General features: G+C 43.9%; 2 protein-coding genes across 6 annotated transcripts in view; one reads left to right on the top strand and one right to left on the bottom strand.

Moving 5' to 3' along the window:
- Nucleotides 1-3,522, bottom strand: part of elfn2b (extracellular leucine-rich repeat and fibronectin type III domain containing 2b) — a 54,835-nt gene extending 51,313 nt beyond the window's left edge. The window contains exon 1 of the mRNA XM_027025102.3: nt 3,443-3,522. The gene's annotated coding sequence lies outside the window, so the exon portion shown is untranslated. The remainder of the gene's footprint in view (nt 1-3,442) is intronic.
- Nucleotides 3,523-8,770: 5,248 nt separating this feature from the next.
- Nucleotides 8,771-22,501, top strand: nacc1a (nucleus accumbens associated 1, BEN and BTB (POZ) domain containing a). 5 transcript variants are annotated; one of them, XM_035525559.2, is made up of 6 exons: nt 8,771-8,894; nt 12,434-13,420; nt 14,639-14,809; nt 16,195-16,300; nt 16,418-16,515; nt 17,045-22,501. In XM_035525559.2, exons 2-6 carry the CDS (start codon nt 12,463-12,465, stop codon nt 17,350-17,352), a joined length of 1,641 nt encoding a protein of 546 aa, XP_035381452.1. In that variant the 5' UTR covers nt 8,771-8,894; nt 12,434-12,462; the 3' UTR covers nt 17,353-22,501. The 5 variants fall into 5 exon arrangements, with proteins under 5 accessions (XP_035381452.1, XP_035381455.1, XP_035381453.1 ...); XM_035525562.2 differs by lacking the exon at nt 8,771-8,894 and adding an exon at nt 9,277-9,593; XM_035525560.2 differs by lacking the exon at nt 8,771-8,894 and adding an exon at nt 9,781-10,110.
- The last annotated feature ends 1,505 nt before the right edge of the window (nt 22,502-24,006 follow it).

A 24,006-nucleotide genomic window follows, 5' to 3' on the forward strand; every position in this document is an offset into this window, starting at 1 on the left:
CTTACAGTAATGTAATTGAGAGCACCCTTGTGGGGGAACTATGTGTAATTAGCCAATTTTTGCTAGGCAGTAGGGACTGACAGTAAGGTATACAGGTAAGCCTCGTTAAGCTATCACAAGCCTCTGTAATGAGCACCACAATCACAGTAAGCTCATCTCAGTAGCCCACACTCAGTCTGCCATGACAGTGCACAGTTTCAAGGAGAGGTCTAGAACTTCATCTTTCTGTTGTGCAAGCACCCGGAGCACAGAAACGACGGACTGCAGAAGAGGCCTTGTGTTAGTTTTTCTTTTTCATAGCGCAGTTTGTCAGAGCAACGAGGAGCACTGAAAGAGGAGAGGCGTGCTGTTTAGGCGCACACACACACACACACACACACACACACACACACACACACACACACACTAAAGTGCATGCACACAACCAGACACATGGTCAGAACCAGACACTTACAATCACACACACACACACACACACACACACACACACACACACTCAACTACACACACACATATACACCCAAGTGCATGCACACAACCAGACACACATAAGCACACAAACACACACCCAAGTGCATACATATAACCAGACACACACACACACACAAACGTACACACACATTCACTGAGAGATTTTAAGTGTCATGTTCTAGGAAGCTCAGATGGGCTTCACGCAATGCTTGACTCATGTTTGTGTATGGTGGACTATCTGCGTGTGTGTGTGTGTCTGTGTGTGTGTGTGCCTATACATGCTGATGGTGCCTTTGTGTCGTGGAATCAGGGAAGAGTGTTGGGAGTTCACACCTTGTGCTGGAAGTGTTGCTCCGTCACTCAGGCTGCTGAGTGATGGCGAATGTAAATACAAGAAGCTAAAAGTAGAAAGTTCAGGAGTGTGCTTAAACCACTTGTTCATAACCACAAGCTGAACAGATCTGTTTAAAGGCTAGCCATAATCATGTGTCATCAATATCAATGCTGTCATCATCATTAACTTCACTGCAATTACATTTAAAAGCAATGATTTTAAATGTAATTAAATCAACATGTCATAATCAGTAGAACAACTTTATAGCTGTACACAACATAATTGTTAACACCAACATTTTACATTAACATTCTTCTACTGAACAGTTTTCAAGCCAAACTGCATAATTTGTTTCTTTGACTCCTCTGTTGTATTTCAGACCATATGAGAGATCTGTAAAGAACAAAGGCCTATAGCTGCCATGAGCAAGCTTCTAGCACACAACAGCAAATGACAAAGAGTGCAGTCAAGTGTACACAGACACAGACATATCTCATCCACACACACACACACACAGAGTCTCTCTCTCACACACACACACACACAGTCTCACACACACACCACACACACACACACACACATACACACACAAAGCAGATCAAACCCACAGTCACCTTCATACAAGCCATAAGCAATTATAAGAAAATGAAAAGATTATGCAAACCCATGAAAAAGATTCACCTCAGGCTGTAACACAACAGACTGCTAATGTGCTCTGATGAGTTTCAAGACCTCCAAATCTACCCAGTGTCTTCATTACTAAATTAAAGTTATTACTTATTGATAAAAGTCCAATGATAAGAGAACAGATCTTCCTTCACCCCACCCAGACTGCACATCTTTCCCATGATCTCTGCTTTTCCTGACACCCTTATTCACCAATTAACATTAGCCTTCATTTCTTATTCTGTCATTTAATCCTACATTCTAGAAATCTTACCTCACTCTCCCTCCCTATCCTCTTTATGTCATTATAAAGCCCTAATTGAAAGGCGCACTGAGAATCCACAGGGATTCACTCTTTAGGGATGTAGCTAACGAATCTGGAGGCAGTTCTTGGCATCAGAACTGCTTGCCTTTTAATGTGGTAGTTAAAATAAGTGCACAATAACACATGTCCATTCTCTCCATTTCTCATCTCACTCCTCAACACACATGCAAACAGATCAAGAGCCCCTGAGCCAAGGTCCCAAGACCTCCGAGCCATCGAAGTGCTCAGTTCGGACCACAAGGGAAGCCCTAGATGTCCCAGTCACGCAGGAGGATGGTGTGGGATAGCTTAACCCGAGTATCCACCAGGGTGCTGAGCTCCTGGCCTCCCTTCTGCGCGCACAGCGAACTGATGCTAAGGACTCCAAACAGGGATCGTGTGGAATTAACTGTGAGCTAACTAACCCTGCTGCTGGCTGAGCAAAAACTTACAAACACAGATTATTCGCACAAATCTTCACCTTTGTTTATACAAAATTTAAATAAGATGAATGAGATGAATTTGACATATGAAAATTAGGACACATTATTTTAGGCCAACACGTGAAACAACACAAGACTAATAAATCACTGATTTGTGTGGTGCAGTGTAGTATGAGTTTTTACAAAAACTGTCAAGAGGGACACCCTGAGGTTTACTTGTCATTCTGTCTTATAGGAAGCATTAATCATAATTCACACCATGGAACGTCTATACGTACGCGCGCCAGAACGTACCCACTCCACACACAAACAAGTACACACACTCACTCATGCTCTCTCTCTCTCTCTCTCTCTCTCTCTCTCTCTCTCTCTCTCTCTCTCTCTCTCTCTCTCTCTCTCTCTCTCTCTCTCTCTCTTTCTGTCTCTCACTCACAGACACTCACACACACACACACACACACACACAGTCGGGGGGGGGGGGGTTAAGCAGCAAGCATTATTATGTAATTCTAAACAATATTGTTCAGTGAGACGCAATGCTTACTAAAATTTTGACTTATCAACACAAATCACGCATATCGCATTAAATAGAACGCGAAAGGCCAGGGCAAGCTGCAGCTTCCATTGCCCAAAAGCTTGAGCGTCAGTTCACACACATGCCGTGTTACAAGGCTCACCCGCAAAACCCTGCTGAGTTTTTTTTTTTTTTTTTTTTTTTTAACACCAAATCCCTTCCACACATCTGTCAGTAGCGATCTGATGCTGTGCCTAAAGGCTACCGCGTATCCCACCCACCTCCCTCCATTCTAATGGTTACTCACAGCATCGGAACACAGAAAACTAACCTTTCCGAGGCGGTGGAACATTGCTCTACATGTGGTCATAGAAAAATGCGTTATCATTAACAGCATAAAACTGCACTGCACTTCACTATAAACTATTAAGGATTTTTCAAATCGATAGTGCATATTTACAGTAGCAAAGAATAACTGGGTGCAGACAGACTAATAGAGAAGCCTTTGATTACTGATAGTAAATACTATTTCAGAGCGACTTCATTGCACTCTCTTCTCTGTGCAGGTGGCTGTTTAACAACGGACTGCGTAGTCACCATTCTCAGCTATATATATATATATTTTAAATGCATACATTTGGTGTGAAAGACTTCACAACAATGAACACCGGCTGCAAATTGGTGCAAATATACCCTTTAAATAAGCCTACCTCTTGCGGTCGCGGTGGTGAAAAGGTTCCGTCAGAAGCGTATGACTGGATTTTCCTATCCGCTGTGCTATACCACGGGATCCGTGTGTGAGAGAGAGCGCGCGCGCGCGCGCGCGAGGGAGGCAGAGGAGGGGTCGATGGGAGGGTTTGTCGGGATAGACCTGTGTAGGGAGGCGACGCCACTCCCGCGTGGGTTCTGCGCGTGACCAGGGTCCCGTAGAACCCCTGATTAGGGTCAATGCCACTGTCCATTTTTAAAAGTCACGCTCTCCAGACTATCACTGTTGAATTAATGGACTTTTTCACCTTTCTTTGTTATGTCAACTTCTCAACGGAAGGCAGAAGGGAATTGTTATTCCAGGCGAATTTAATGACTCTGGTTCCCACCTGTGAAATCCCGAGAGAAATCAAAATGGGGTGGAATCCTACGCACCTACAAAGTGCTTATAGTGTAAAGGTAGGCCTCTTTTGAAATATTTATAACTTCAAAGTTGTTCTAAAGTTTGTTTGTTTTGTTTTTTTAATGATATTTTCTTTTCTTTTATGTGAGCTTTGTTTTTTAGACATCTTATTATCCGTAGTACAATTTTAGCAATTTGAACCGGGGTCCTGATGCTCATTATTTCATCCATTCAGTGCATTATCTTGCCTTTGTATATAAAGGTTCCATGAGCTGCCAGAGTTTTGCCATGGACAAAAGGTTAAAGTCTTTGATCAGTAAAGTTAACAGAGTAGAACATTTTTGTATTCATAAAATGTTCAGTTTCCTCTCTCTCTCTCTCTCTCTCTCTCTCTCTCTCTCTCTCTCTCTCTCTCTCACACACACACACACACACACACACACACACACACACACAGAGTTAGAGAATAAGAGAACGACAGAAAAAGAGAAATAGGGAGAGACAAAAGAAAAGGAATAGGAAAAAGAGGGAGAGAGAGAATGAGGGAGAGGGAAATTAATAAAGAGAGAGAAAGGGAGATGGGGAGGGGAGAGATGGACTAAGAGATAGAGCACCTCAGAATGTGTGATTGGTTAATGGAACATTAAGAGGAAGTGATGCTGTCAGAACATGGCCACAGCTAACAGGGCTATGAGAGCAGAGTAGAACTGTACCAGTGAGCTGATGCTGTTTCAGTGTGGCTGGACCAAGGAGCGTCAGTCAGTGCCTCAAGTTTCGAGACTCTGGCAACACAACATGGACAATTTGCTTCTGCCATACACATGCTATACACATAGTAAGGACTCACCCTGTCACATAAGCTGCTCAAATCAGTGAGGAACTGTGAGTATGTTTACTAAATAGCAGCCTCCACTTCCCAACTCACGACTCGGGCGCTGCAGCTGTGTTCCCATGGCAACAGGCCACAGAAATGACACGAGCAATGAGCCAAGGTGGAGCGAAAAGACACAGTTGTCTGAGTGCTTGCGAAAAACTACACACACACACTAAGTTGCTCACTCTCTCTTCCTCTTCCTGTTCCTCTCCTTCTTCCTCTTTCTCTCTCCCTGTCTTTCTATCATAGTCCATGCGTTTGTCTGTAGTGGACAGCCATGCCAGCTCACCCAGCAGACAGAGTCAGTGGGCAGCTCCATGACACCTTGGTCCACTCTGGAGCAGACCTGTTCCAAGCTGAAGTGCCCAGGAATACTGAGGCGGGCAGCTCATGTGCTCTGGGCGGACGTGGAACATTGGTCAACCTCACAGACACAGCAAGCCAGCAAGATGCTCCCTGGGATTTGGCAGCCTCTTCTTCTTCAAACATCTGAAATTCCCTTTGAAAAACAAAGAGCGTCAGAGAGAGGGAAAGATGAATAAATTATGGAGTGAATAAAATGAACACGAGTAGCTACCAGAGCAGCAAGGCTGGTCACTTGCCTTTTCTCCTTTCGCTGGGTCTCCAGACATGACCCAACACCCCACAGTCAGTAACACCTAACTACTGCTAACATTCCTACTCTGCTGTTTCTGGCCCTATGTTAGAAATGTTGGTACTGGCATTCAGGGTCAATTCAATTGTTTTAATTGCATTTAAAACAATTTAATTGGCCCTGAGTTATAATCATAATTGAAGTTGTACACCAAATCAATGTTGTAATTTATATGATTTAGCAAGTGCCACTGAGTAATATTATTATATCACAAATTCATTTTGTGATATAATAAGTATCAGCATGTCTGTGGAAGAGGAAGTCCTCATGCAGTCTGGGCTGAGAGTTAACATGGACTGTTGTGTTTGGACCAACTACATCAACAAGTGTTAGCACAGGATTAAACTGCAGGAAGAAAATGGGAGGTTGTGTGAGGTTTGAGTAAGTAGGATAGATGAACCTGAACCAGAAAATAGACATGTTACCACAGAATGACTATTAAACAGATTCTCTAGATGATGAAACTATAATTATAATGCATTTTGGTAAATTGAAAATCAGTTATTGAACAATGACAAACATGTTTTTCAATTTGATGTAGTAGCTGTTTCAGGACTGTAAAACATGATATGTCAGTTTTCCTTATTATCACTTTGCTAATTTTTGTTCGTTTTAGTGTATTCATATATTACCGTAGCCAAATCTTTACTTAGTGCTGCCATCAAGTGGTGAAAACTGCTCTATGCATCGTGTGCCCTTGCGTCTACAGATGTGCCTGCTTCCGTCCCTGAGGAATCGATCTCCTTCTTAGATCCTGCCATCTGGCAGTAGGAGCTACACTTCTCACCGCTGCACAAACCCATCTCAAGCTGGGAATTCATTATATTCGTCATTTACAAGTAGTAAGTGCTACAGCAGGCCGTGCGCTAAAGTTTAACTGCGATAAATACGCATTCAATAATTGGTCCCTCCAAAAAAGTGTGTGTGTGTGTGTGTGTGTGTGTGTGTGTGAGTGTGTGTGTGTGTGTGTGTGTGTGTGTGTGTGTGTGAGTGTGTGTGTGTGAGTGTGTGTGTGTGTGTGTGTGAGTGTGTGTGTGTGTGTGTGTGTGAGTGTGTGTGTGTGAGTGTGTGTGTGAGTGTGTGAGTGTGTGTGTGTGTGTGTGTGTGTGAGTGTGAGTGTGTGTGTGTGTGTGTGAGTGTGTGTGTGTGTGTGAGTGTGTGTGTGTGTGTGTGTGTGTGTGTGTGTGTGAGTGTGAGTGTGTGTGAGTGTGTGAGTGTGTGTGTGTGTGTGTGTGAGTGTGTGTGTGAGTGTGTGTGTGTGTGTGTGTGTGTGTGTTATTCACAACCCTGCCATCTCCCTAAGAAGTTACAGCTATGTGTTTTACCACATACCCTGTGCCTTTGCCTTTTGAAATAGCAGGTAGAACAATACAGCTTATAAGGCCTTTTGAAAGCGGAGCTTTACGCTTTTTAATAAAAGCACCACTAGATGCCAGTGTGTATTTATGTTTTCATTACTTAGAAAAGACTGAAGTTGTACAATAAATACTTCATGTTAAGCAAAGGGAATTCGGTGAACATAAAAAAAAAAAAAAAAAAAAAGCATTACTGCATCTTGCGAAAAAAATAAGAAATAACTTTCTTTTTTGGTCCGATGAATATGTGTGCATGTGTTCATGGAGACAGATGGACTAATCATATAGTCCTCCTGTCCTAACTATCAAGATCACATTATGAAAGCCTACTAGACTAAAATGAGATCCAAGTATGGGTGGATTTATTTTGTCATAATAATCATTATCTTGATTACTTACTGAAATAAAATTTTGTAATAACTTGCTTATAGACTGATTACAGATAACCTGAATAGCCTGTAACTACTATCTTCTTGCAACTGAAGTGTTTAATTGAAGTATTTAGTTTAACATAAGATATGAATCAGTCATTCTAAACCTGTTTCTTTTGAAAAAGACGCACTCCTTTCCTATCACACTCATTTTCTTTCTTTTTCTCCCCTTTCTGTTTCCATCTCTGCCTCTCCATTATTCTTTCAGTCCATGCATTTGTCTCTGATGAAAATCTCCTAGACTAAAGAAAAGAATTAAGCTTAACACACATATGTAATCAGTTATTCTAAACCTGATGTTTAACATTGTCCTTAAAGCAGATTTGTTTGCATAACCCATACCAAGAATATGAGAAGAACAAGTGAGCTCTACTTATGTGTCTATGGGAAATATTCCTTAAAATATTCCAGCCACTTTCTAATCATTGCATTGTTTCCTTATGATTGGTACTATATGGGCAAATCATTGGTGGTTTTGGGCCTTGCTGAAGTGGATCTGAAAAGAAAACTGTCAATTTCTGAGAACACATGATATTATGCATGCCAGCATCACGGTTTTGAGGAAAAGATTTTCATATGTTACATATTTCTTGTAGAAGCCCCCACCCACCCACTGGAACTATACAGTCTAGAATGTCCTTACCTTACATCTGTTCACATGTTGTATGAAACCCTACATCAGTTCATGTGCTGTATGAAAAGCTCTCCTGGATCCAGAATGGCAGCCATTTAAAGTGACCCACCATCAATTCAGCTGTATTTGTACAACACTGTTTACAGTGGACATTGCCACAAAGCAGCTTTTCAAGCAGGAGTTTGAGTACAGGTCCTTAAAGAGCAAACTATTTAGGATGTATTACCGAATGTGATGTAAGAAATGGGATGTAGTACATAAGGAATTTTAGCACACGGCAGATAAGAATTTCAGTATGGGTGCATGAAAGATTTTATGTTTATGGGAGTTTATGAGGCACACATAAACACATAGGGTTAGGGAGCAGTTCATGGATATGACTAAGAGTTCATCAAGATGGTTAAGAGTTCACGAAGAAGGTTAGGAGTTCACAGAGATGGTTAGGAGATCATGGAGATGTTTAGGAATTCATGTGATGCTGTAGTGTATATTCCACTTAGTGCTGCTGACTCTATCAAGGACCTTTTAAAGGACCTTTTCTTGATTATTAAACATATGCAAACGAACTGTGTACTATGCTAAAGCAAAGTAAATAATGTACACTGGACCAGGGGAAGCCAAATCAAACTACTCTGAAAGTACTTCATAGTGTTTTTGACTGCTTCCTCTGGCTCATGGGGAGTTTCATGTTTAGCAGAGGAACTCAATCACGTGTGTAACACGATAGAAAGTGTAAAAACTGCGAAAGCAATGGCCCTCAAAACAAGAAGACCGGGGATCATGCTATATTATCGTTATAAAGCTGATTTTTCTAGAAGAAACGTAGGCTATAAAGTAAACCTGAGCACCGTATCAGCATAGGAATAACAATCTGGCAACCCAGCAATTCACGCTCTCCACCTCGTTCGTACGGAAGCTCAGTGGTGGTTTCTTTAAGACTGAAAAATGCGATTGGAAATTAGGCTCTCCGGGGTAACGTGAGGACACATAACGGGTCATTTTAAGGCACGCTGTTGTTTAACCCGTGATCAAGGACAAAAAGACATGAGAGCTGCATTCACATGTTAATTTCGAAAAATACAATGAATTACTTGACAATATGGTGAGTGTTCAACTTATTTAATTATTACAAAGACAATGTTTTACTGCTTTAACGTCGCCTTTGTAATTCCCCATACTTTTTAATAATTGATTGTACTTAATCAACGGATTTTAGTAAACATAACTTTACGACTTGGTCCGCGAAACGTTTAAACTGTCCTTATAACAAATATACCAAGATTTAACATTAAATTGTTAACAGACTTAAGACGTAACATACACAAATATTGCTTCTGTGAAGTGGTCGCAGGTAACTATTCAAAAGCATTTTCAACAAATTGGTTAATCCGTTTTTGCTTTTATTCCAATATGCTGTATTCTGTCCTATACGTCTGGACGTCAAGCCGTGGCCTACTTTTTTGTCGCATGTATGGAAACGAGGCGTTGTCTCTGATGCTGTTGCTGTGCAGCCTATGCGCAAACACATCACGGCCCGGGATAGGTCTCCTGGCGTTGAGGCTGCGCCTGTAATGATCATGCGATTGAGTGACGATGGGGAGTCATGTCTAGTCTATGCGCGATCAGTGATTCTGCACTCTGCATCCCGCTGGAAAAGAGTTTGCGCTCGATCGCTCTGTGATCGACTACACGCCTTTGCCCACAATGAATGGCTGTTTCTAACGAGGGATAGAGAGTGAGAGAGCGAGAGTGTGTCGGACTCCTCCATTGAAACACTTTGTAACGGCTTCAAGCTAAGGGGGTGAGTATCATCTAGCTCTTCAGCCCTCGCACTGGGGTCGTGGAAGGTTGCAGCAAGGGGTGGTTTCCGGGCAGATCTCTTTTCGAGGATGTCTTGGCATTTCCGCGGATATCCGATCGGTTTTACAGTTTTCGGGGGTATTGTTTTGGGGAAGGTGTGCAGTGGGGGATGGGCACAGACGAATGGTACCAACAAAAAGTTTAACCACTTCACGGACCTTAGCATCATGGCCGAATACTCGTGCTTGACAGCTGTTGCGGAGTCCGAGGTGACTAATAAAAAAATTTTAAACGCTCAAAATAGTTTTTGTATAAATACTAATGGTTCAGATTGAAGTCAAACTTAGTAAATTTATTTAACTGTGGTTTATAACGCTGTGGCGACAAGCGGTTAAATCCTTTCCTTACTGGCGATGTCTAGCGAACCCCCCTACTGTCGGCGCTGGTTTAGTCTGGCTCGCCCCCAGTTCCTGCATTTGTCCCGGGATGACCTGTTGATGTCTATAAAATAAGAGAAGGTGGGGTAATATTTCAAAATTATTCTGAAATGTATTGAACTTGGTTAATTAGTTTTAGTTGCTATACAGTTTGGTTTTCATAATTCTGTGTTTCATGGTTTGTTTTGTTTAAAAAAACACGAATGATAGCAATGCCAGATTTCGCCTAATTCTTGTACATTGCACTTGTGCCTTTGTAATTAAATCGCATGGACATCGGGCGAAACTGCAGCCATGCCATGCTAGCTTTGCTAATGGGTGCTGGAACTGGACGGTGTGGGCCTGTGAATGCGCGGCACTGTGTCAGTGTGGTGCATTGGCAGAGACGGGGCAAGAGCGGCAGATGTGCACCGTCTGGACAAACTTGGTTTTGCCATCGCCCTTTCGGTGCGTTTGAGTCCGATCGCGAGTAGGTGCAGCATTTCTGAGAGAGTGGGTCATACTGTATTTGCCGTTGTTCCTCACCCCCGGCCCGTGCCAGTGGAGCTCTCCGACCGGAGATTGACTGACATACGACGGGCACGACTAGCCTGCTGCCGCGGCACCTCTGCCGTAGCACTGCATTACTAAATGCGGTCGGCAGCTCTATCAGAAAAAGGTTTGAGTTCAATATTATTGAATAGTGTATGTTTGTGCGCAATCATCAAAAAGTTTAAGGATATCGTGATCATTAATTCAATTGTGAACCGATACCCCCTTACTCTTAAGCTAGCTAGTGTACTGTGATCAGTAACGTAATTTTGCCATCACTGCTCCGTGGCTTTCGAAGATTCTTGTTTATTTTCGACAGCTTTGAATCAGGAAAGCATTTTTATAGTTAGCTAAGGGAGTTGGCCACCGATTACAATTGGCGTGTGAAATGTTAACGCCAAGGTTAGTTTCTTTGCTCCGGTTACGTTCATCCACATATTTATATAATTTCTGTATTTATAGTATACTTTGTTGTATATTGTACATTTGTTATTTGTTAACTAATTTAAGAACCTTTGGCTGCTGTTAAGTGAAATAATGTTAGTAATTGTCTTGCTGTGTGGCTGTGCGTGAACTTTGAGATTCTTGTCTCTGCCTTCCCCACGTTGTGCCTTGGACGACCCCTCTCAAGCCCACCCCCTCTAGCCCACCCTCCTACCCACAGGGAAAACGTCTTAAATAAACGCTGGGCCTCTCAGTGTGTGTGTCTACCATGACTCCGGCCAACTGTAAACAAGCTGTTTTGTCTGATGTGTGTGACAAGTGTCTGTGTGTGTGTGTGTGTGTGTGTGTGTGTGTGTGTGTGTGTGTGTGTGTGTGTATGGGGGGGGGGGGTTAAAGAGAGTGAGACAAAGAGGACACTTATTTTACCAGACAAGTCCCATTACCGCTGAGTTGCAGGTTTGATCTTTGATATTCCCCCTTGTCAGAGTGTGCTGCCTGTTCCATTAATTAATTAACATTAATTTTCCAGTTCATATAGCCTTGACCTGGTCAGGTGAAAATGATTTGTTTTGCTGGTCTGTGCGGTCCTGTCTAATTCATGGAATATAAGTTCAGTCCAAACAAGTTGTACTGTAGACCAGATGTGTCCTATTTGGCATTCCTGTGGAACCGGCAAAGAAGGGGTAACCACCATCTGCCAGATCCTGATCCATCAGCCTGCTTAGCTGATCTGTGTTCTGATGCAGAAATGTGACTTTTTTTCCATCAGTGTGAGTTGCTTTTCCTATATAGGCTTGTGAATGTCCTGAAAGTGGTTTGGTGCAATTTAATAAGACAGAAAATGCTATTCTTCTTTTAAAAAACAAGCACAGCTGTAGACCCATGTATAGATTCCTTAGGGTATTGTATTAAAGAGGGTCAACAGAGTGTGTTGTCAAACAAATACTGGTGTTTGTACAAACTCAAGTTCAACTGTGACCTCAAACACTCCAAGACCCAATCAGGAACTTGCTCTGCAGACAGCTGAAAAGTTACCATTTTTTCTTCCACGCCAGCTCTCCATCCTGTTCGGATCAACTCCTCCTCCCATCCCATTCCTCTGGTTTCATATGAGCCTCACTTGCTCGTCTGCTCCCCAGCTTTGCTCTGTGGCGTTGGTTATTGTCTTAAAAGATTGGCCCATTGAACGGTGACAGTTTTGTCCTTGCGACCATATATGGTTGGCTCGTTGTTAGCTGTATCAGCATCTCGGTCTTTATCTAGCATGGAAGGCTTTGTTTTTGTACGACCTCGCTTATAAAATCGGTACACTATAAGTTGGATGTAACGAGCCCACTGGGATTGCTATTCTTCTGTTCCCAAATGTTGCTGACAAAGTTCTTCCTCTCTCCCGCTTCTTACTCTGTCTCCTGGCTGGTGGCCCTCTCAGATTTCTCTGGTGGTGCCGGCCACAGCGCCATGGCTCAGACCCTTCAGATGGCGATCCCAAATTTCGGCAATAATGTCTTGGAGTGTCTGAATGAGCAGCGGCTGCAGGGCCTGTATTGCGACGTATCCGTGGTGGTGAAGGGCCATGCCTTCAAGGCACATCGCGCCGTGCTTGCTGCCAGCAGCTCCTACTTCCGTGACCTGTTCAACAGCGGAGGGGCCAGTGGCAAGACGCCCGCCGTGGTGGAGCTGCCTCCGGCCGTCCAGCCGCAGAGCTTCCAGCAGATCCTGGCATTCTGCTACACGGGGAGGCTCAGCATGAATGTGGGCGACCAGTTCCTGCTCATGTACACTGCTGGATTCCTGCAGATCCAGCAGATCATGGAGAAGGGCACAGAGTTCTTCCTCAAGGTCAGCTCGCCCAGCTGCGACTCACAAGGTCTCCACGCCGAGGAGACGCCGCCATCCGAGCCACAGAGCCCTGTCACTCAGACCGCTGCAGGGGCTTCGGCCAACGGGGCGGCAGCCGGCCGGCCCGCCTCCTGTCTGACGCCACTGCCGCTGGTGTCCCGTGTGAAGACGGAGCAGCCCGAGGCGTCGCCCTACTCGGTGGTCTGCACGCCTGTGGCCAAGCGCCTTTGGGAAGGGGGCAGCCGAGAGGGTGGCGGCGGGGCCGGGGGCTCCGGGGGGGGTGGCATCCGTAAGGCGGCCCGCTTCTCCCAGGAGGCGGCGCGGGGCAGCGCCATCCAACCACAGGGACTGTCCACTGGCTTAGCGGTGGCACCAGGTGGCAGTGCGAACGGCACAAGCAGTGCCACCCCGGAGGGTACCAGCCCGGGTACCATGAGCGCCTATGCCAGCGACTCACCCATCTCCTACCACGATGATGAGGAGGAGGAGGAGGCCGTGGATGACGGCGCTGAAGAGCAGTACAGGCAGATCTGCAACATGTACACCATGTACAGCATGCTGAACATGGGCGCTGCAGGTGAGCCCGCACTACCAAAGCGCCATGAGTTTCATGCTGTGGCAGAGCCCAGGGCTAACACGAGAGTATGCAGACCAGTGTTACCTGATGTCGGAGGCTGGAGATCTGCACACTTTGGCGATTTCCCTGCTCAAACACTTGATTTGACTCATCACTTAATTCGATTCCAAAGATGTGTTAGGGTAGGGAAATCACCAGACTGTGCTGGACTCCTGCTCTCTGAGGCTGGAGTTTGGCACTGGAGTTGAAATCAGTATTTGCTAAAGAGTAAAGCCAGCCGATAACCATGTTTTCGTTAGGGAATTTTTCCATAGATTGTCAAACATTAGATACTGTTGTGCAACCTTTTAACGTATACTTTTTACAGGGATAATTTTGCAAAAATTCGGTAACATCTTTTTTTTTTTTTTTTGCTTGAACCATTTAGGAAACATTATTTCATCAGAGGTCCTGCTCATCATCTCTGTGGGAAAGCTGGATGTGTTCAGAGCTTCTTAGATGTCTGCCATCCTGTTAGTCTTAGCTCCAAGCTATTTTATCAAAGGCCACGAAAATATGAAACTTGATTAGTGGTAGACAAGGTGTTCTTCACTGGGGGCTTGGTGCATGGTTTTAAGGGAGTTGTGTAATCATTAAACAATATAGCACTGGTGTATAGCTTTGACAGCTCAGCAATTAGTAGTAATGGACTCTGGCACCTGTGTTGGGATGTGTTGCTTTAAGGTAAAAGCATTATGGGATTTTATTTTATCGGTATGCTCAAGTTTCATTTCACGTGTGGTGATACAGAGCCAGAAATGGGCCTTGGTGGGAAAACCACTTTTTCCTTGTGGTTGTCTTTTCTTTATCTGTAAAAATCATATTCTTAGATCTGCCTTCTATTTCAGAATTAGAAGGTTTCGAAGAAAGAATGTTTGCCAAAATAGTTAATGATTATTTTCTGGTCAAAAACACATCATCTAGTGAGTCAAAAATGAGTCCTGGCTGTTGCATTTCTAAAACTCAAGTATATGAGGTGGTAGTAGTTTTTTTTCTTAGCATATAAGTATAGAATTTGCACTGAACGTGAAACTGGCACTTTAAGATAAAGTTTCCCTCACTGAACATCTGGTATAGACAAAATGTGTTGATGATGAATCTCTTGCTTCTCTTTCTCCTCCTGTTGCCTGATTATTTTCCTCTTTTCTGTCTTTCTGTCTTCACCCCCTCCACCTCCAGCCACAGAGCGGGTGGAGGCTCTGCCCGACCACTCAGAGACCCGGAGCCGGATGCGTGGGCGGCAAGACCTGGCCTCTCTGCCCGCTGAGCTCATCGCCCAGATCGGCAACCGTTGCCACCCCAAGCTCTACGAGGAGGGCGACCCCGCCGAGAAGCTGGAGCTAGTCACAGGTCAGAGCACTATCCCCTTCTCTGCCCACCACCCACACCTGCCCTGCCGTCTTGTTTGCTGCTTAGGTGCAGTCTCAGAAATTCACCTTTTGTTGTGTTAATGAGTTACCAGTGCGGTGTCATGTTATACTGTTAACATGGCCCTCGCAGTCGGTAGGTGTAGTGGGTTGTTTGTTGACTTGTGTAAGTGTGCATGTGTGTGCTTCTGTGTGAGAGTGACTGTTGGAGAGGTGCGACCCCCCCCCGCGCGCGCATCATTACAAGCGAAACCATAGGCAAAGTTGGCTGCTCAGCCATAGCACAGCATAGAAACCAAGGACACAGAGCTGATGAAACATGTTTTTTATCCATAGATGTGAGAGAGGTAAGGTTACAACCATAATATCCTATGAGTCATATGCAGTAGCCCATGAACACGAGCACGCTCCCTCCCTCTTCCTCGGTGAGATGGATGAGTTAACGTTGTGTGGACACGCTGTGTTTTGGCATTGTGGTAAAGAACAGGTTTTGTTGAATGCCTGTAAGGTAAGGGGAAGCGGCTGCTTGTATGTGTTCTGTAAGGTAAAGAAACGCAGATGCGTGTATGTGTTCCATGTTGTTCGGCGTGGCCTTAGCTGTCTCTTAGCCTGCCAGTGTCTGCACAGAATGCCCAAATGGCAGCTGTCAATCACAGAGCACCAGATTCCACGTCCTCCCTCACCGGAAGTTTTGTTTCTTCGCAGTATTTACTATAAATAAGCTCATCGGAGCTCTCTTATTGGTCTGTTTTAATTACATGGAGCTCCAAAACGTTTTGGATGGAAACATTGTTACCTTGACTTTGATTTCAGGATTTTGGACTGAAGATGGTACATCGTGTGAAACATGTGAAGCCTAAATTTAAAATTTATAGACCAAAGGACATAAAATATAAGAGTTTGTTCCCAGTTGCCCATATTACAGCACCAAGTCTTGAGCAGACATCCTTCACAGGGAGGAAGTAGAGTTCAATGCTTGGTTGCATATACTTTGCTTTTTGAGGCATCCTGAAGTTTGTGGTATACAAACACATGCTGGGTGGCTTTCCTGTTGATGCTCTGCTATGACTCTGCTGTAGTTGTCTTTAGTTCCTGAAGATTGGGGGTGGGTTTATCTTTATGTTGAGCAAATGGGGTTCCCATGGCATCCTGAAAGGTGTGTTTGGTGGGGGGGCTGCACTCTGGTCCTGGAGAAGAGTCTGACTTCATGGATTAGTCTCAGCACTGGAAAAATCAGTGTTCAGAAGGCTTTGATTTACTGGCTTGTTTATCTATGCTCTTTGGGGTGGTAGAGCTCCAGAAATGGCTAAATTGCATGGATCAAATCAGAGCTGAGTGTTTAACTTCATATGCCTGTGTGGTGGGCAGGTACTGGTGTGTACATCTCGCGAGCCCAGCTGATGAACTGCCACGTGAGTGCGGGAACCAGGCACAAAGTCCTGCTCCGGAGGCTCCTCGCTGCTTTCTTTGACAGGTGAGCTGGCATGCGTTTCCGCTTGGACCCGTGTAGCTGTGCAAACCTCTCGCCAGGGTTTCTTTCGGCTTTGGAGCCAAACCTCTGCTCTTTCCTCCCCCCTCCCCTCGGTGATAGGAGTACCCTTGCCAACAGCTGTGGGACAGGCATCCGGTCCTCCACCAACGACCCCAGCCGCAAACCTCTGGACAGCCGTGTCCTACACGCAGTCAAATGTGAGTGAGCCGAGAGTGCTGCAGAGGTGGTGGCAGAGCATTGGCTGTTCGGAGCCACGTGTGAATGTTTTAGATTGTGCAGACATTGCAGGTGTTAATCAGTGATCACTAATGTTTCTGGAAATGACAGGGTAGGATTTCAGGCCATGATATGCCATGTTAATATAGCCACAAAATAAACTTCTCAATTTTAACGTTATTACCTGTGCCACCTGCCTGTGGTAACAGCTTAACAGTTTAAGGAGAATCTAGAAATAAATGTGTTGGAACATTGTTAGCTAATGTGCCTTTTATATTTTGAAGTAGCTCCTGCAGCCATCTAGAAACTAGAAATCTGTGTATATATTCCTTTACTAGCCTAAGGAAATTTAATGCACTCGGGTTCAATTTTAATGCGGCATCTTTGCTGCTTTTTTCCATTAATGTTACACTTAGAATGTCTTCTTCATTTAGTGAGCAAATCGACATGCTGTCATGTCTCCGTTGTGTGTGTGTGTGTGTGTGTGTGTGTGTGTGTGTGTGTGTGCAGTTTACTGCCAGAACTTTGCGACCAGCTTCAAGGAGAGCGAGATGAACGCCATTGCTGCAGACATGTGCACCAACGCCCGCCGCGTGGTCCGCAAGAGCTGGATCCCCAAGCTGAAGCTTCTGATGGCGGAGAGCGACGCCTACGCCAGCCTCCTCCCCGACAGCATCAAGATGGAGGCCGATGCCCTGGCCGCCGAGCCCACGTTCGAGGCCGCCGACCTGGAGGGCTCTGCCTCTGTCGAGACTGGCACCTCATCTGGCGAGTCGCTGCAGGGTGTGGGTGGAGACGGCGCCGCTCTGTTTCCGTGAGCGGCCCGGATTTTAAAAAAAAAAGTGCCCCGCCCCATTCTGCCCACCCCATTCGCCGCCCCGCCTCCCCGCCGCGTGACTATGGGCTCCGCTGCTTCTGCCTGGGATGGAGGAGGGGGTGGGGGTGGGGGTTGTTTATGGTCTGAAGACGCTAATGTACAGAGCAGTAGGTGGGGTTTAGGAGGAGGTGGGGGAGTATTTTTCCTTTTAAATCTTTTTCCTTCCCCTTTTTTCTATATTTCTTTTTTTTTTTTACCGAATAACCTCTCTTTTGCACAGAAGCCCCCTGCCTCCATGCTTTGCAAATATGTATATTGTGACACCTTTTTCTTTTCACATTAGTAGTTCAGATCAAACAAATACGTGCCCTTCCTCACATGTTTCTCACTTGCAAAAATCGCGCGCGCCCTCCGAGTGCGGGGGTCGAGGTTCCCTGATCTGCACCCTAACGGCTTTTTTTGAATGTATGCGTCAGAGGCGCCTGGTTGCGCGAGACTAGCCGATTGTATTTGGCCACGGGAGTCGTAGCCACTGTAGCGTCATGGGAGGGAGGGAGAGGTGGGTGGGTGCGCTCGCTCCATCTCCAAATCGAAAAGAATTTAATTCCCTTGTCTACTCCAATTCTTCCTCAAACAATCTGGGATCTTAACCAGAAGGAGAATATAATATATGTTATCCCTTGTTAAACTGTCTTAGTTTTTATATGACCTTTCCCTTGTTTCTCTGTGTGTAATATGGATCCAGAAATGATGTTAGTTAGGCCTGTAAAGAAAAGGGAGACAGGAAGATTAGTCATATTTTAAAAATATATTTATCTACTTGCACCTTTAGCGTGTGTGTACTGAGAAAGAAAGGGATTGTTTAAAATCTCTTCTTGTGTGTGGATTTTTTTATTTTATTTTTTATTATGTTTTGGATATCCTTTTTTAAACCTAAGTGTTTGTTAAGAGACATCTTGCTCTGGAATTTTAAAAGGAAATGGAGAGGAAAAAATATTTTTGCATACTGATATCTTTTAAAGGTTGGTGCTTAGCTCATACCTGACTGGCTGTGAGAAAAGTTGCTCCTCCTTTGTAGCCCAGTCCTTAGCCAGTGCTGTTAAATTAGATTGGCCTTTCTGTGTGCCCATCACACTGATTTGTGACTTGGTATGTGGATTGGTGCCATTTTAACAGTTATAGTGTATAGGTACTTAAAAGTCTCATTTGACTGTTCTGATGCTTGGAGAGACTGACAGGTCGATATTCCACCTGGACCGTGGCTCTGTGGCTGATCATTCTTCAGAGTAGTCAGCATATACGATGGTTTTGTACTCCTGCCTGTATGGCCCTGCAATAGTAATGCATGTTGACACACACACACACACACACACACACACACACACACACACACACACACACACACACACACACACACACATACATACATACACACACAAAAACAAGGCTGGGGGTTGGGGTGAGCTGTTTTTTCTATTGTTATGGCCACCTTACTGTCTGAAAGACGCTGTGTGTCTGGGTGGCAGTGGGGGAGGATCTTCATTGCCCGTGAGAAGGCTAGCATGCCCCTGTTTGGGCAGCTGTGGGGTTTTTTGTGTGTGTGTGTGCGCGTGCACGCTTGCATGCTTCGGCAGGCATGTCTGTGTCTGTGTACGTAACCATCTGTGTACATTCCTTGCACATAGTTGGCCCTGTGTGCTTGCATGTGGGTGATGCCTTGACTAAGTTTTAAGGTGTGTTTGTTTCTCTTGTTCTGTGTGACTGTATGTGCATGCCTGTGCGTGTGTGTGTGTGCGTGTGTGTGTGTGTGTGTGTGTGTGTGTGTGTGTGTGTGTGTGTGTGTAAGCGAGGGTGAGTTTAGGTGTATGGGTAAGGCTTTTTGGAAGCTTCAAAGGCTAAAGCTTTCTTTGCTTTACTAAAACCCATGAAGCTTTGCATACCACTGCTTGCTGAAATTTCCATTCGGATTAGAATAGAGCTGCTCTTTATCCTGACGCGCACTCACATACACCCTCTATGGTACTGCCTAATTCTTGGTTTTTCTTTTCTCATCAAGTTGAAGAGCTTCAGTAACTTTTTAGAGCCTGCTAAAAAGCAGAACTCACATAGCCGGGGAGAGAACCACCTCCCTCCTTCACTACATGGCCAGTGTATGGCTGTGTTTGCTTTTTTGAACCACTAGCCATGTAGTATTTCCAAGGCCTCCAGTGTGCTGTGAGAATAATGAAGCCTTGTGCCTGCCATGCATCCCTTGATGAAAGAGAGAGCGCAGAGGGCCTACTGTCCAAAAGTAGCCATGTGATAGAAACACCATAAAGCAGTTAACCTCAACGATAGTAAACATTATTGAACCAAGGAATATGCAAGGATCTGAGGCCCCCTCACGTGTATAGGGATAATCAACATTATGTGTGGGGGTGTGGGTGAATACGCGCACACGTGCTGGACCATCGAGCAACTCCTTGGACACATTCTAGCTTGATGCCTGCAGCTTTGCAGTAGAGGTAAATGAAGCTCTTTGCACCTTTTCGTAGACTGAACTAGTGCTTTTTGCACCTTTTTTTTTTTTTTGTAGAGGAGACTGGTGGATCGTGCACATTTTTTGTTTTTTTTGGAGTGTTTGTAGAGAACCAGTTGTGTTTTTGGAATAGAACAGTGTGTGTGTCAGCATGGGGAACAGAGCAAGCTGCACCCGTCTTGCCTAGCCGCTGATTCCTGATGTAAATATTGATGAGACTGTTGAACAGATTTTTTCCACATTCGTGACCTTCCTTTTATTATTATGATTAATAATAATAATAATAATAATAATAATAATAATAATAGTTATGGTTATAGTTATTATAAATATTGGGAATTATTATTATTATTGTTGTTGTTGTTATTAATATTGGTATTATAGGATGATGTTCACACACTCGGTGGATCGCAGTAGACCTTTCACCGTCTGTTTGAGCAGTTGTCCTTACTTTGGTTCATTCATTTGCATAAGCAAGATTGCTCTTCCAGCTCCTGGGGCACGCGTCGCGGGCGTGCGGCTTGAGCGGAGAGTGCACGCTCCCGTTAGGCCAGCCTGGGTTTGTTCAAATCCATGACACCGTTTTAGACCCGAGAGCCGAAATTTACGACATGCATCCAATAGCTCTTTAAATCTTTTATTTTGTCTTTTTTTAAAGTCACATAGAATAGCACATATACAATTTTTTTTTTCTTTTTGGATTAACAAAAAAAATCATATGTGTACTGTACTGATCTTAAAAATACTACTAATTCAAAGTGAAAGAGTTGACTTGCCAAGTTTTTTTTTCTTTTTTTTCTTTGTAGGAATAGGATAAAAGGATACAATATAGAGCTGTATGATTGATGATACAAATACTGGGTATTTTTTTCATTTTCTTGTATGGATTAAAGTACTGGGATAGTGGAGATATTAGGCATATCCTGGTGCTATGGATGTATGGTGCTCTGTAGATGCTGACCTGTTGGGGCGCTGGTGCCTTGTGAGGAGGTTTGCAGGACTGACTGAAAGTCTGCCTGGGTCAGGCTCCCCGCTGCTTGGCAGCGACGGTGCCAGTGTTGCTTCGCCCTCCATTTTGATGGCACAGATCCCATATGCTGCACGCGTAGTGCGAGAGGCAGTGCCGCCTCTTATTGCCACCTGCTGTGTACAGGGTGTTACTGCAGCCTAAATGCACTACATGTAGTCGACACGAGATGGCGCCGCACCCGGCTTCGGTTGTTGACATCAAGTCTTTCTAAGATTGAAATTTGTCACTATGGAGGGCCTTTCATCCATTAATGTTAAGCGGAGAAAAAAAGTTACTTTACCCTTGTTTACGTTATTTTGTGGAAAACCTTGATGCCTGGTGGTTTGTTTGTAACATTTTTGCCTGAGTGTGTTTTTGTATGAAAGAAGGGACCAGAGTTGTACTAAGAGAACAGACTACATATTGCTCTGCCTGTCTGCCTGATCTCTGTGCCCAAGATAAGCACCTTCACTGGGGTTTGCATTCGTGAACCTGTACTGTGGCACCTTGGATAGAGTCAATCTCGCTGAGCACGCAGACCTAACAGACGGCAGGCAGTTGTGTGGGCGGAACAAGAGTGTGACAGTTTACCAGTTTACTTGCCCATAAGTGTCGTTTGTATTTCTACAACCCCCCCCCACATGCCCACCCCACCTCGTAATGCATTCTCTCGGGATGGGGAGCGTTCTGGACCAGTGACCAAGGCACACAGGAGAGGACCAAGCGGCATCTGGTGTCGTTTTTCAATCCGGTCCTGATATGCAGTGTAGCCTCTCAAGAAGGAGTCAAGCTACACACAGACTCTTTTCTCCCTGTGCATGCCTGTCCGTACCTCTTCTCTTTCGTTGTACCTCGACATCCTGCCCTCAATTTATTTCCCAGTGTGTGACCATTGTGGAACAACCTAATTTGCCTATATTTTGTAAAAATAAATAAAATAAATAAGTTTAAAAATTGGAAAAAGAAAGAAATACATGGGGAAAAAAATGTGGCCAACATCTGCATCATGTACAGATATAGTTGGGGGGGGGAATTATATATATATATATATATATATATATATATATATATATATATATATATATATATATATATATATATATATATATATATAATATCTTATCTCCTGAAAAATGCAGGCAATGGATATGGGATCAGAAGAGCTCACGTTAAGGAAACCAGGGGTGTAAATTTATTAATTTTTTATGATGCAACATTTCCGCTCGTGTTATGGGGTCAGCAGGCCCTGTTTCAACTTTCTTTGACTATATACATACACCGCATATAAAGATATATACTGAATATTGTATAGAATCACTAATGAAATTTGATTGTTAGTTGTGCAATCTGAGCATGAGTCGTAACCCAGCAGCTGCTTCTGAGGCCAGCGCGATGTCCGCTCCAGCCCCAACCCCAAGCCCATGCTGTCACCGTCATGCCCGTGCCCTTCCACTCCATTCAGTCTGTGTTCAAAGTGCCAATAACTTTGTGATTCCCTTAACTGTGACCCAATATTATCAGAAACGTAATTGCACATTAACTACTGTAAAGGAAAAAATGAATGAAAGAAAGCAAAGTCAAAGAATACATCTGGATATCTTAATAAAGAGGTTTGTAACAAAGGTTTTTGAGTGGGTGTGTTCCTCCTTGACTCTTTTTTAAATCAATGTGTTTGGGGGTTTTAGCTGGGTTTGTGTCCTGCTTGTATTTTATGGGGTTTATTTTGAGTAGAATTGTATATAATTTACATAAAATGATGGAGAAAGTGCATAATGCCCCTTGAAACTAATTGACTAAATACTTGTGAATATTAATTACATATTAATAGCGCATGTTGATTTGCAAATACATCTGCATTACAACTATTATAAAGTCTACTCCATTGGGGACGTCTTTCTACGTGACCACAGTGGAAAGGAGGGCGAGAGGACTAAGATTAATCTCCAGTATTGCGCCGTGTTTCCTTATGAGTAGGTGTTAGCACCCTTTTCAAACAATCTCGGGGCTTATTTCCAGCGAGTCGTGGACAACGTCGGTAGAGCTCCAAATACGGATGTGAAATAATTTCCCAGTGACAACAGGAAACGCCAAGCCTGTTGCTTTTGAGAACCCCGCCCACCGGGGTATTTGAGGGCGTTCTCCAGATTCCTGCTTTTTTTTGTATTATCTACACTGCTAGTATGAAGACAGAGATACAGACTAGAGCAGGAATGTGGAACAGTGCTAAATCATCACATCGTTAAAGGGGAAAAACAACCAAAATCATAGTAATTTTGATACAATTTCAGCAATTCGATATACTTATTAAAACCGGTTGTTAAATAACGTTTTGAACATTGGTCCCTAAAATTATTGAAAGGTGCAATAATGTAAATTGGCTGGTGAATGAGCTCGTTTAATCAAGACTGGGGTCTAAGAGGTTTGGTTCTCTAGAACGGACTAAAACGGGTTTCTCGTATGGTATCGTAGGCCTGACTGAAGAACTGAAAATGGGGAACTTTTAGGTACTTTGACTCACGTTTGATTTTCAACACGTTTGAACAACATGTTTAATGTTCAGCTCATCTTTGTTTATTTACTATTAATGCAAATCACGTACATGTGCTTGCATAAACATACACTAGTGGGACATTCTCCAAAGAAATGCTCGATTCATTTGATTGATATTTTACGCTAAAACAGCTGGATCTTCTACGTAAAATGGTACAGGAAGCTTGAGGCGTCAAGTTTCAAACACCATATAAGAACATTGCCTATGACGATAGTCTTGCTCTAAATATGGCAACAGGAAGTGAACCCTCCTACGCTTCATGGGTTTTCCACAGAGCTGGGCCAACCAGCGGATGTTCCAAATATGGGCATTACAAACTGCGAGAAGCTGAAAAAATACCCCCCCAACACTGAAAGTCCGACGTGAGGTCAGTCAGGTCGTGCACTAGTTAAAAAAAAAGATTTTCACCCATTATATCAGTGTATAATACAATATCATAGATAGATACATAGATATATATGAATACGGATTTTATTAGATTACTAATAGGCTATATCATATTGGGGCCTATCTTTATGTACTTTTATATGCAGTGTGTTTTAATTTTATTTGTGAAAATATTAACAAAACATATAAG

The sequence above is a fragment of the Electrophorus electricus genome, chromosome 3 (assembly GCF_041902795.1).
Source record: "Electrophorus electricus isolate QZ-2024a chromosome 3, ASM4190279v1, whole genome shotgun sequence".
Lineage (NCBI taxonomy): Eukaryota > Metazoa > Chordata > Actinopteri > Gymnotiformes > Gymnotidae > Electrophorus > Electrophorus electricus.